Raw genomic sequence first — 14,323 nt, forward strand, 5'->3', positions numbered from 1 at the left:
CTTGGGGGTGTAATAAAAGTCCTGTCCCAGGAGAGGGCTGCTCTGTTGTTTCAGCACTTCCCATAAGTTGTTAAGGGGGATGGGAAGGATGGTCCTACCTGGAACCTCAGTAGATCCCAAAGTGGGTCATAACTTCATAGGCAACGCTCAGGAGTCAGATGTATCTTTTTCAGCTTTATCATTGCTTGAACCTCCGTATATTACTCTTGAGCTTCAGAATTAAAAGTATACTGCAGAAATTTTTCTAGTTAGAGTTGCTTAAGTTTGGCTCCAGAGACCTGAGCTGAAAATTTAGATCAAATCCTGACTTGACTCAGGCTTAGCTCTGATTTTAATTTAACAAAAGGCAAAGATTTGCAGGGCTTTGCAAAGATCTGAAGAGAGTAAAAACTCTCTGCTAGTGTCCATGTGAGCAGATTTTAGCAGTGGTAGTGAAATAAATTAAATCACATTTTGAGGAATAGTAAACCAACACATGAAGATTTATTCTCACAGTATGAAGTAGGAATGAATCTGTAACCCAGTCCTGTTACTCACAAATTATTTGGTACCACTGCATGACCATTACGAGGACTCAACCCCAGCAGTGTCTGTCAGGCACCACTGTTAGTCCTTTGCATCTTCTCTTTGTGCAATCAGAAATGCTAACCGCATCTAATATATTAAACATGATTTAGAAGCTGCTTTTCCAGCATGTTATCTGCGCTAAAATTAGTATTATAAGAATAAATAAATAGCCAGTTCTAAATGATTGTAGAACATGTTATCCCAAGGGGACCTAAACTATTCCCAGAATACAGGTGGATAGCAGGCCAGAATAGAGTGTGCCGCACAAAAGCAGGGAGAGGACAGGAGAGAAACTTTTGACCTAAGGCCCTAGGGCACTAGGACAGATCTCCTCCTCTCGCAGCGCTGCATGAAGATTCTCATGTCCATGCAGAGCAAGCCTGACCTCCAGGGTGGAAGTCTTACGTTGGAGTGAGCCTCCAGGAAGTCACAGGTCTGAGGGGATCCTTCTGCAATTTACACATGTTCTTCCAATGAATTCCAGGACCAGGACACACAAGAGACTCCTACCCTACTAACAAACGGTTTCCACATAAAGCAAGACCATCAGCTATGTAAGACCAGCTGAGCCTGGTGGGGAGAAAACAGGTTGTCAGTTGCAAATATGCATGTATTGTAAGTCAATTTAAGGAACAAGTTGCTGACCATAGGCCATCTGCAGGAACTGTGCTGTAGATGACTGTAACTCTATTGTGATAAATTTAATCAGAAACAGTCTTTGCCGAAGATGAACATCAAATGTAATGTCAGAAAATCTTTCATCTTCCTGTCTGTGACAGCAAGCTGTGAGGTAGGAAAAAAAAAGCAGCAAACTCCACAGGTGTGGGCGACAGCTAATGCTGACATAGCTATAACGTAGTCAGGGGTTAAATTAAAAAGTCCTTCTGATTATCATATAATTTCCCCCATTGCCCACAAACCACTTCCTTTTCTACCCATGAATTCTTCCCCGTCTTCACAGTAGACAGAAGGCTGGTGCCTCTGTGTCAGGCAAGCATGAAGTCGGTGGCTGTAACTTTCTGTGTCCTCTGCTTTCAGTTTGAAGCCCTGTACGGTGAGTAGCATTTTGGATTATTCTCCTTGCAGTAGATGTCTCTATGGAATATAACTCACCCAATGACAGGAGACAGTAAATGAGGCAGAATAGCAAGGGGTTGGAGGAATAGAGGTAAGTAAGGAAAACAGCTGCGAAAAGACCACTCTCAACTTTAATATCACTAGAGTTGATGGGAAGAGAATTCCTGCCAGCTCAGGGCATTTGCTCTGAAACTAAAAAGTACCAGTTTTCACTGTTTATATTCTTTAGCTCATCTGCTCAGTGTTACCCTCTAGCTGTTTAGACTGTAGTGCTCCAGCGAGCTTCCCTTGCTGGGCATAAGGTCTTATAGCAGCATGATGGTGAATGGCTTAATAAAGGGAAGCCAAGTTATTGATGTTAAACCTGCTGTTGCTTGGGCAGGGAATTTTTATACTATGAAAAATGTATGTGGCAAGGAAAAATGGATGAGATTGTTTTGGTGCAGGGGAAATGCAGACTGACTGAAAAGGAAGTGTAGCATTCCTAATGCTGTGTTTGAGAAGGGGCACGGTGACAGCACTGATCTCAGTCCAGCCATGAACATGGATGTAGTGTTTTACAAGATTCAGTGTTTTATCACAGCTACACAAAGTAAAATACCAGAACTCATATTTATCTCTCTGAAACCCACGTATTACTGGGCCAGGATGGAAATACAGATAATACCTGATTAAGAAGAGTCTTTTCTTTCATACATATACTGTATGAAAGAAATGCATCATGTATGAAAGATATATGCATCATATAAGTAAGACCTGAGATTTAGTGCGCAGTTACTAAGCACCATCTAAACATGTTCCTTTGAAGGACACGCCAAGGCTGTTGAATACGTTTGCTTCTGAAATTCTAGTGATACAGGATAGATTTCAAGTCCCCCTGTAGAATTGAAGTACTCCTGAGGTTTCATACAGAATTTAAGCTTTCATTTAAATAAAAACCAATTTCCAGCTCTTTAGGCAATGCAGATACCCTTCTGAAGGTTAAGTAATACAGTGATAGTATACTGAGTTTTCAGATAGATTGAAAAGATGGGTGAAATCACAGGGAAGGAGGATTGTGATTGGTATCTCTACAGGGGCATGAGCTGCTTTTTTTCTCCTTGAAAAGTTATTTTTAAATCTACTAACAAAAAATCCTATCAATTTTGTTGAATATTTCTCAGCTAGTCAATTTAGCAGGTATACTTGATGAGCATGCTTTTACATGTGGCTGGAGCTATCTAAAAGGCCATTCCTTGTGGGAAGAAATAAGCTGCAATTTTAAGGGTGCAAATAATTGTTCTATCTGATACTGGCATTTCTCCCTTCTTTCCCCCTTCCTTCAGATATGGAGGATAGGACTTGGCCAGGGGACTGGGGAGAGGAGATGGCAGGAGAAAGAGACTGCCTGCAATAACAAATGGTATCTCTCAGGTTTTTTACCTTACAGTGCTTTCAGCATAAAAAGTACTAATTATTATAATTCTTGCTAAAAAGAAAAGGGCTGTAAAAGATCAGCTTGATGTAAGACACATTAGCATAATACTCTCATTTAGAGAACAAGCTAGCACTCCACACAGTGCTGCCAAGCACTGTGGCAAATTTTTTGGAGTAAAAGCAGAGTAACTTCCGAGATTTTGGGGTTTTTTTGACTTAGCAATTACCAAGCCCTACTTGTGATCTATGGATAGCTTTTTTTTTCAATGGAAATAGGTCACAGAAGGTGATATATGTGTATTATGATTTGATAACCCGATAGTGGTAAAGAAATTATTTGTAAGAGCATGGAGCCTCTCTGCTGCTTGTAGAGGAGCATAGACAATGGGATTTTGGAGTACAGAGCTGTAGGATTCCATAGCACTTGAGGGCCTTGCTATGAAACACTGCACATGAGCTTTTGCACATCAACATTTGCAAAGCATTATCGCTGTTCACCCACAGATCTCCTGTTGTCAATACAGGAGGAAATCATGGTCATACCTTAGAAGGGTGTTTGAAATATTATCAACAATGGTAGCTGTGTTAGTGGTATTTTTTATAAGAGTTTCCATATTTCACAACATAGGCTATACCATAGAAATAATTCAGGTTATAGATGGCTTCCTAGAGTAATTCTGGCCATTATTTACTTTGCCCAGAAGCACTGCTTTCCCCTCTTAATCCTTGATTCTTGAAAGATAGGAACATGTTAGTTTTAGGCATATGACTAATGACACTGAATTGACAGTGTCATCTTTCAGAGTTCCCTGAAAGATAAAGCTATAGCAACTTAAAAAACTGTGTGGTTTCATTGCGCATTTAGTATTAACAAAACAAATTTGTTTGTTTTAAAGGCAAGGTCTGCACTCTCCTTGCTCATCTTCAGACACAAACACACCCAAGCAAAATTATGCTTGTTCTTTTTATCAGCTAATTAGTTTTCTGAGAGGTGGGGCAGATAAAATAAACAGCAAGCAAACCAAGCAAGAGTATTCTATCCTCCTACCCTAAACCCCATGTTTTAAAATTAATTGAAAGAGGTTTTTAAACTTCTGTTAGGACCAAAATGTGTAATGGATTGGTGACGTTTGCAAATAGCATTGGGGCTGCCAAAGAGCAACCAGAAAGCTCAAAATTGCAATCCCATTAAAACGAAAATAACCTGCCTTCCATTGGCCTCAGTGTTCAAGCACACTACCATAGAAATTCCCAAACCTCTGCCAAAGTGCTTTCCCACTGCAGTAAAGATGAAATGGAGACAGAAATGTACATGACTGTAAATACACATATACATAGAACGTGTACACACACACTCATATTTTAACATAGCAAGATGTTACTTTCATACACATGTTCATCTCTTGGGTTCACATCTGAACCACAATATTTGTCTTGACACTCTGCTTCTCATGAGGTGAACCAGGAACAACTCTATGCAACTCCACAGCGTGCCAGTGCTATGAAACGAATGAAAGATTTGCTTCATCTTGTCTCAAAACCCTCATATGCAATTGAATTAGCTCTTTTATGAAAAATACCGAAAAGGAACCTCAAGGCCAAATCTAAGCATTTTTACTACTGAACCAGTGAGATTCTTCTGTTAATTTCCAACAATACCGTGATGTAGTCTTTTATTCACATATTTTTTGAGGTAGTATTAGGGAGGTTTAGTGAGTGAATCTCTCAATATTACTGGACATTTAAACCCCAGTTTCCTATCTCACATCCCACTAAATGTACATTTATTCTGACTGTAGCTTGGCAAATGACATCCAAATGTGTCTGGCCGTTAACCACAGAGTGTTACAGGTCCATAGGATTGACCTAAGAATGAACCGCTACAAATGGGCACAGGAGAACAGCAATCAGGCACAGGGTGGGGGGAATGAGCCACCTTCTAGCATGCAGTGAGAACATTCACATTAGGAGCTGATGCAGATGGAAATTCATATCGGATCTCACCCATTGTGGTCATCCATGTAGACAATTTTGTCTTCTAATCTCAGGCACTGTTAATCTCATTTTAAAATGTGCTCCCTTTATGCTATGCTAAGCACACTCTTCTATATGGTCACTTGTTTCAGAGGAATACTGATTGCATCACATTTACCAAAATGCTCATTCAGAGAAATACATTACTGAGTCTTTCTTGAAAACAGGCAGTTAAGGCTTCTGGGCCTGAGAAGATACAAAATGATCTTTCAGCTTGCCACAAGGTCACATGAACTACATGCTTAATGACCTCTCTCTGCCCTTTTCCATTGAAAACAAGGATTAGAACCATGATCTCTGACAAACATTTTAAACCACCCAGTATGAAAGGGCGATTTCATTAGCTAACAGCAAAATTGAACTATTCTCAGAGACAGAGAAATGAAATTCAAAGCTGTTGCTTTAGTGCTCAGAGTAGGGTAGCCCCATGCTCCTCTGGGGCATTGAGGGAATATGGCACCACTTGGCTCTGTAGCTGCCCCGACAGAGTCAGCATCTGCCTCTCCTCTCAGATGATCACTGACAAATGTAGAGGTGTCAGCTACAGGTGAATGTTTCTCAAAAGTATCAGGTCAGCTTACACATTCACCATGCTCCCTAGCTTCTGCTATATCCATACACTTTTTTTTTTCTTCTGTTCCCTAAATAATTTGTCTGCTGTTGGGCCTAATGTTAAAGGTGTATGTTACCAAACTGCAGGCCACCAAACCACAGAACATTTTAAAAGACCTTTATTTCAAATGCTGTTCTCATAGCAGCTGTTTTCTTTCACCATACAACATGCAAGTCATCAAGAACTGTTTATTTGACCTTTGCTTTCAGCTTTTCAGACTATATACCATTATGAGGGCTTGCTCTTTCTGTATCTGTGCCTTCAGCGTATCTAGAGCTCTGTTTCACTGTGAGTTGGCGAGTTGTGTGTTTTGTCTGTCTTATCTTCACAGCAGTGGTACAAGATGCCAAATACCTTGTCTGTTATCACACACTTAAGTAATAGTCCTGAGAGAAGTACAGATACTAGAACTGTCACTGAATTAAATAAGGGTGCTGACTGTGCACAGTAAACCAGGAAGAATGTGATAACTAGGAAGCGGGTAAATCAATCAAAAAGGGATAACAGTTTCTATTGCTTTCCAACTGAGCATCGCAAAGCATCTTCCGGAAGTCCATTAGCTTCTGTGTCACACTACAAATATTTTAAACAAGTATCATTCACTGCAATGACCTTGCCAATGGTGGTAATTGGAGAGCAAGAATTCAAAGAAGGAAAAAGTGTGGAAACTAAAAGATTGCCTCTGTCTGGAAAGAGTTGAGAGCCTACAAATGTACCCAAAGGAGAGTATCTTCTGTTCCCGTGCATATGCAGGCTGGATGTCAAAGATAACAGGTGCCTTGGGAAAAAGATTATTTATACCATATAATCATTGCAATACCTGGCACAGTTGGGACCTACTCTGTGTGGATCGAGGCTACTATGTAGCAGTAAGAAGAATAGGATGGTGCATCAAAGTATTTAAGTATTTACCCATATTTCCTTAGCAACATAAAATCCTGATGTAGAGTATATTTCAATCTAAGCAGCCTCTGAAGAACTTACTCAGGCTACCAGAAAACTTGGAAAAGCAGATTTTTTTCTACTTGTCTGTGTACCTGTCTGTACCTTTAGTTTTAGGGCACTGCAAAAAGAAAAATTCCAAATGAAACAGTATCAGGGTGTGCTATGCTGCCTGATACTGATATACAAACCATTTCAAAGTGGTACATGCCACCAACCCAGCCAGGAAATTCCACTCTCAGTATTGCCATAGTGGGTGGTGATGGAGTCAGTGGCTTAAAAAACAAATCCAGAACAATAATTAAAAATGTGCCTGTCTCCTGTAATGGAGCCTGCCTATGCACAATGGACTGAATACAGTTTGATAATCATGAAGAGAAAAAGTTGCTATTGAAAAAGGAACAAACCCCTATGCATTGCTTGAATATTTTCTTGCTGTATGTATTGGAGCATCCTCCAGATACTCTTTCTGGATGTGCCTTAAGAAGATGTTTTGATGCACTGCTGAGCAGCGGGGGTAACAGAATGAACATAGACCGAAATGAGCACTTCGGTCCGGAAACAAAGTATAATGCTGGCTCATTGCAGACTCTGGATTAATGAGAAATCAAAAGTACGGTCTTTTATTTGGGGGCAGATTTCCTCAGTATTTTGGGGGAAGTTTTACTTTCATCTCAGCTTCTATTTATGAAATACTTCTATTACTTTGCAGAAGTGTTCTAATAATTTGTAAATGCTGTATGTAAGATCAATATTAGTTCTTGCTCCATGCATTTTCTTTCTACTTTGATTTTTATATTTCTTGCTTTTATCACATGATTTTATAGTGTAGCACAGGCAGGATCAGATAGGCTAATGACACAAATTAGAAAATAACTTCAGCATCTTAACATTGCATGTCTCAGCTCCTGTTCCTGCATTTCCCTTGTTGAATTTTAAACAGGAAACAATTTTGTATTTTTCAGGAGTTGATAGCTGCTCATCAAGACCGTGCAAAAATATAGGTAAGACACATTTGCGTAATTCAGTTTATGGTTTAAATGCCTTTCTAGATCAGAAAATACTGCCCCTGAAGAAAAAAATTGTCATTTTTTTACAGCACACTTTAACACATTTTTGTCTGAAGGAGTTTCCCATGCTATTGGTCACTGACTTTACAAAGTCAAACTGTGAGCTAGCAGGAGGTCCTCGGTCAGTTTACTTTCTTTTTCTTCTCCAAGAAATTTGCAAAATGAGAGTTGCACAACATCTGAGAGTTTTTCAGACAGTTTTTGGGAAGGTCAAATGTGATTTTTGGATTGCATGTGAGTGCATGCACAAAGTGACATTTGTCCTCTACTCCTCCCATTATGTTAGTGATAAAGGTGCTATAGCCATCTAAGTAATTAGGTTTAAACTTTATGTCATGCTTCAAACCAGTATCTACCCTAGAAAGGAAAGATAGGTCTTGTGGTTAAAGCACTTATGTAGGAGTTTTGGGTTCACATCCCATTTTAAGTTTTCATTAGGGTGCATATTATGAACCATAAAACAGAGATAATTATCATCATCTTTGTCCCACTTTGTTTTATCTATGAATAGGACAATCAGTCTGAGGCAGGGATTCTATGTCCATATAGTGTTTGGTCTGAGGGGGCCTTTAAACATGATCAAGTAAGTCTCTGATCCAATGTTAAAAGTGACCTCTGCAGTGGATAATAGGCCAGGTCTTATCTCATCTCATTTATTTTCTCAGTAATGTCTGACATGACCAGAATGATGCACTGGTATCTCATTTTACAGGCTGCTTTCCACAGCCAGGCTATTCTGAGTACCTACATGCCTTAAGTTTCAATCACATGGTTCAGTTGCTTTGTTTAAATGAGTTTCTTAACATTTTAGGGATTCTTTTCATTGCCATGTGAGTGACTGTACTTATTGTTTTCATGTCTTCAGATCAGCCTCATGTCTCTGACACCCAGGTGATGGTTAAATTTGAAAATGGAAACTTCAAGTTCACATTCCCCAACCCCAAAAATGTGAGTGAGTTCAGCATGACCCTCTTCAAAGGGCATGAAAAGAAGGAGATCTGTGCACTCCATTTGAGTGAAGAGAAAGTTATCCCCAAGAGTAATGTCACCTACTGTCAGACAGAGCATTCAAATAGCAGCACCACTTTCATTCTTAAAAATCTGGAAAGAAAGCATATCGACATTTATACGTACTGCCTGGAGATGTTCTTACCCCCTCCTTATATAGATTGCCGGCTGAAAGAAACCTATTTGTACATCCAAGGTAAGTTTACTTCTCTTCTCCCCCTACTTCAGTTTACTGATAAGTAGACATCGGGCTGCAGTGAAAAATGTGACTAGTGTTTGCACAGATATTTCCAAGACAGCTTAAAACTACTTAGCAGGGGGCTAGTAACAGTGGAGCTGTGTTGGCAGACTGCTCAGCATAGCCTCTCCATATTTATTCATCTTCTTGGGCAGGTTTTGCAGGCCATGCTGAGCTCTGCATATTATTGGTGGCACCCAAGCTAACTAGACTACATCTTCTGAAGTACTGCAGACCCACCTTTGCCTGCAGCAGAAATTTCCCATTGTCCATTTTCCAAGCTGCTGAATGCAAATGTTAGATTATTTCTAGCTGGGGAAAAAAGTCCATTCTGAGAGCTATCTTCATGTGCCTAGGATAAAGAAAAATCAGCTGTCAGACATCTGTGCTAGTAGTGGCATATGGAACTCTGATGCCACACTGATGTGAAGAAGATAATATTCACCTCTCTGAAGCAGGCCTTCAGCTTTAGCGCCTGCTTAGAGCTGAAGAGATCCACAACTGCTGAGAATTTTTGGCCTTTTACTGAGAAGAGTTTGGACTAACTTCAGAAGACTCGCTGCACAGGCTTCAATTCTAAATTGCCTTTCACTCCATGGCTCTTTGGTATATTAAACTGAAAGAGTTAGCAGTGTTTTTGCTCACACCCCTTCTTGGTTATCCATGTAGTTCAGTTGTAACATGGTACTGACTATTGTCCTTCCCTTGCTATCTTTTCCTATCTCTCAACACCAGGACTAAACAAAGACAGAAGCTGAAATGCTAAAGCTAAATTTATGAGGTTGGGTCAAATTATCTCTCTGCCCTCTCTGAACTTAAAACAGCTTCTTAGAATCAAGTTGTGACAGCCTTTTTTGCCTTCAGTGTTTCCCAAAGCTGCCCATTTCCATTTGTATGGATAGCCAGATGCTCATAGCTATTGCCAGATGTTTCATGTGCTATCATATTTTCTCCCAGATCTGGGCAACTGTAATCTTGTGTCCCTCAGCTTGCCTTCCTATCCAAACATGACTGCCAAAGTCCATCCTTCTTTTGACCAGGCTGCCCTTTAAATCACCTGTGGTACACATGAATGTAAGCTTAAGCCCTGCTCAGATCTGAAATATCATCATGCTCTCAGGCCTGGCTTTTTTTCTTTGCAGTCTACACTTTTAGCCCTGTGTTCCAACAGTTTCACCTCTCCTTCTGAAAAACTGCAATGTTCTGCTTCCTGCTGAATACACTTCTACAAGGTGGCTTTTCACCTCAGGAAAATCCTTCTCCAGAGGTCACTTTTGCTATTTTATTAATATGAATAGAAGAGGAGAAAGAATTTGAAAAGTTATCTCTAGGGGGGAAAAAATGCAAATTATCAGTAATGACTTTTTTGCCTCCCCATCTCCAGATAAGGAAGATTGCATTTCACTGGGACTCATGTCATGGATAATTATTGGCCTGATCATGTTTGCCATGATTTCCTGTATCTGCTGTGTCGTAGCCTGTTGCTTAAGGAACAAGGTAAGCAAGTCTGTGAGATTCTGCACAATCCTTCTTCCAATGGTCATGGATGGGGAACTTGATTTAATGAGATTTAGAGGGTGGGACAGGCACATACTCACTGAACACGTGATGTGTTTTTTGACAAAGAGACTGAGTTGTTAATTTACCACTGGAATTCAGTCATTGATGACAGCAGCTCAGATTTAACTTTTCTAAGACAGAATTGTTTATTGATTTAAATGCTGGGAACCAAAGAAAAGAAGACAAATGCTGCACAGGTCAGCAAAATTACTTTGGTAAGCAATTCACCTGATTGTTTTCTTCAAGAAGGGGAAACAAATCATCAGTGGAGCAATTCCAGCTCTGTTCTGGAGCAAAACCACTTAAATAAAGAACTAGTTGGCTCAGGGAAGAAAGGAGACCATGGACATTACTTATTCTTTTGGACAATGCGTGTTTTTCATTTTCAATTTGTTTTATTCCAAGTTTTCTATGTGAGTGCCTGTCTGTTCTGACTTTAATATTCCCACTGAAAATGGAGTAACTGCCCTACCTAAAGAACAAAGGCAGGAGTGGCAGAGGTTAGTGACCCCAAATTAAATTAATTTCCCTCTGTTTGCAGAACCAGCAGTGTGAATCCAACTCCCATGAGTACAACAGTGAATACATGCCCATGGCAGCAGTGAATGCAGCTAAAAAACCAAGAATCTGAGGTTGTATTAAGCCTAGTTTTACTTGTACTTCTGCTTGTATGTGCTGCAAGGCTTTCTCTGGGAGGGAAAGGGCTGCTTGTTTTGTCTCCCATTGATTCTAGGTAGGTGTGTAAGATTGTTACAATAGCTTGTTAATGGAGTTCATGCTGCCATGTAGTAGGAAGTGGAAATGAAAAGCAAAATCTCTGGAAACCTTTTGAATGGGAATGGTGGGCTGGTTCCTAAAAATGCAACTGCTTCACAACAGCGCAAAGTAATGATCTTATGCTTGAGGAAGAGATGTGAAACTGTTCCATTCAGATTCTTCAGGTGACGTGTGGTACCCAAAATCTCTCTGGGGAAGTGATTTGTTAGATTTACTGAGTGTTACTGGCTAAAGGCAAATAATCCGTAGAGAAGGAGGAACTTCCTAAATACTTAAGCCCTTGCATAGTAGCCAGAAGCAGTTTGAGATACAGAACAGAAGCAGAATTTGGACTGATTCAGATGTATGGGTGTTGCATGTCACTGATTCTCCATTCCTATTCCAGGTATAAGTTGCTTGTGGCGTGGAAATTCTGGCAGCAGAGGTTTCCAGCTACTTGAACCTGGACAATGGGAAACCAGCATTTCCTCACCTTTCCCAGCCTCCCTGAGCTCTTGTGATGGTCCTGTGCTCAGTCATGAGACACCCACTTTAGTACTGTTCTGAGCTGTGTTTTGCTCTAGCCTTGTGTGTTAAGAAGTGGCACACTGCCTGATCCACTGACTTGTACATGAAGTGCTAACAATGTGTTAAAGATGTCAGCTTTTAGTTAAAGAAAATGTAGTGAGTTTGCTTGAGAGTAGATTCCTGTAGTGCTGCTACAGAGGGAATTTTTATTTTCTACAGTCTCCTTTATGATAAACTTTCCACTGGGGACAAAAAAACCAAAACATACTACCTCCAATGCCAATCCTTGTGGCACAGCCATGAAGCACTGTCCATCTATTGCACATGCCCTTTTGGTAGGGCTAGTTTAGCCTGATGCTATCAATTCATTCTCAGATTCACTGTCAAACTTCTTAGCACCACACTCGGAGAGTGCGGTATGCACACATGCTCTCCTGCACCAAGCTGTGGGACAGCAGGGGAACAAAACCTGAGAGAGTACAGCAGAGACTTCAGTGTGACACAGTACCTCAGGTAGGCGCATCAGCATTTTTTGTATTTGTGCTATCAATACATCTTTGCCATTCACACCTTGGGGCTCCTCTTACTTAATTAAATTCTGAATTGTTTTACTAACAGAGAAATATATTACTTTCAAGACTGCAATTGTTCTTTAAATCAGTTCAAACCTGAAGGATCAGTCCCTGAACTAGGAGGGCACGATCTCTCCTGTTCACATGTCTTGCAGCACAAATACAACACAGTCCATAAGGTCAGTGTATTCACAGACTCTGCATTGCAATTATCTTCCTCTTGTGGTTTGACATGAAACCTTTACCACTTCCCCAGTGGGTTCAGGTGTTAGTTGACCTGCCTCAGATTGCTCAGAGCCTTCAGTATGAATGAAATGATCAATCCTTCATGCTCCTTGTGAAATCCATCCAAACTCTGACCATAAATGACCAACTAGGAGTCCGGCCTGGATATGTTGCCAGACACTATTTGGCTGCTGGAATTAGAGTGGCGCATGGATTCTAAGTCTCTCTGTAATTCATTGAAAAAGCAAATATCGGTTAGAGGACACTATTGTGAAAGATACATAGCCTGCTTGCCTGGCAAACAGAAGGCTGTTTCAAATTTGATAGGGCAAACAGGGACTGTCAGGCATGAAGAGGACATAAGCTGGTATGTTAAGACCATGTTTTTCCTCAACAAACACTTAAATACATAGAAGTATTGCAGAGAGAGGGTGCAAATTGTTAACTGTGACATTAAACAAAGGCAAAATGAGTAAAGCATCAAATGAAGTGGGCACTGCCAATTTCACAGCAGGTACCCTGCTTAGATAACCAACTCCTAAGCAGAGATGTAGAGGGGCATCGTGGCATGCTGGGTAACATTACATTCTCTCCTGTCGTTCTGCCACATAAACTTTGCCAAATTACTTGACATCCCCAGCAAACAAAATTCTCCCCTGTACATTCACAAATACACTGATTTCACCATTTTAAAAAATATTGGTGAAATTATTGCCTTTGAAAACTATTGCCTTTGAAAACTATTGCCTTTGACAATTATGGCCTTTGACAATTATCGGTCAAAATAGATAACCTCTGCTGCCTATGAGAAATGCTGGATGCAAGATCCTATGTAACAGTGGAGAGTCCTATCGCCTGGAACCTTTCACCAGACTGAGAAGGAAATTCAAGGAATAAAGAGTTTCTGAAAGAAGGAAAAACTTGAAGTTTGCCTTGAGATGCTGCTGGATAAAGGACAAATGATGAAAGTCTGAACAAGGTAGTTCAAAATACATACATTCTGCTCTGGAGAGATAAATGATTTATACTCATTGTAACAAAGCTTTTGGAAGCCTCAGGTTCCATCACTGCTTTCTTTTTGGAAAAAGAGATTTTTATTTTTAATAAAACATTTTTTTATTATGCCACATGTGTCCATAAGAAAGTTCATGCATGCATGCATGTCGTGTGAAAGAAATAAACTCTATAAAATCCACAGTGCAATGGGGAGAGAGTATGGGGCAATTTATCCCTGTATAGCATCTTAGTGGGAAACAGGAAAAGAACTAAGGAAAAAAAATTATAAAAAAGTGAAAACAAAAAATTTGGATCTGTTTCTATACAGTGAGGTAATAACACTGTTTGGATCTGTTTGTTTCCTTTTATTTTCATGAGAAAGTCTTTTTTCGTATTGTCCCATCTCTTCTTCCTTTCTTTTAATCCCTTATGCAGTTACAGATATGCAGTTCAGGATTATTTTGGGACATTTTTCAGTTTCTTTCTGCCATTCTTCAATACCTCCAAATCAAAAGGAGCTGGAAGAAGATAAAGGATGGCAGAATGAGAAAAAAAAACTATGAAAAAAGTGACATGATCTGAGTCTATAGACTGTGTGACAAGAAAGGATTAAAATAAAAGAAAACAGAAAAGGAGTCAATAAAAATAAAAAAAAAGCCTGATATGCAAACAGGCCAGCTTTTCAAAAAGTAAGAACTTTCTTTGGAAACTCCCAGCTTTA

The 14,323-nt window shown here is 39.9% G+C and overlaps 1 protein-coding gene across 1 annotated transcript; it reads left to right on the plus strand.

Moving 5' to 3' along the window:
- Nucleotides 1–1,504: 1,504 nt before the first annotated feature.
- Nucleotides 1,505–11,156, plus strand: LOC104261530 (inducible T-cell costimulator). Its single transcript, XM_009817596.2, is given in 6 exon segments — nt 1,505–1,546; nt 1,549–1,621; nt 7,615–7,653; nt 8,585–8,923; nt 10,350–10,462; nt 11,067–11,156. Coding segments are annotated over 6 exon segments (696 nt in total).
- The last annotated feature ends 3,167 nt before the right edge of the window (nt 11,157–14,323 follow it).

The sequence above is a fragment of the Gavia stellata genome, chromosome 8 (genome assembly GCF_030936135.1).
Source record: "Gavia stellata isolate bGavSte3 chromosome 8, bGavSte3.hap2, whole genome shotgun sequence".
Classification (NCBI taxonomy): domain Eukaryota; kingdom Metazoa; phylum Chordata; class Aves; order Gaviiformes; family Gaviidae; genus Gavia; species Gavia stellata.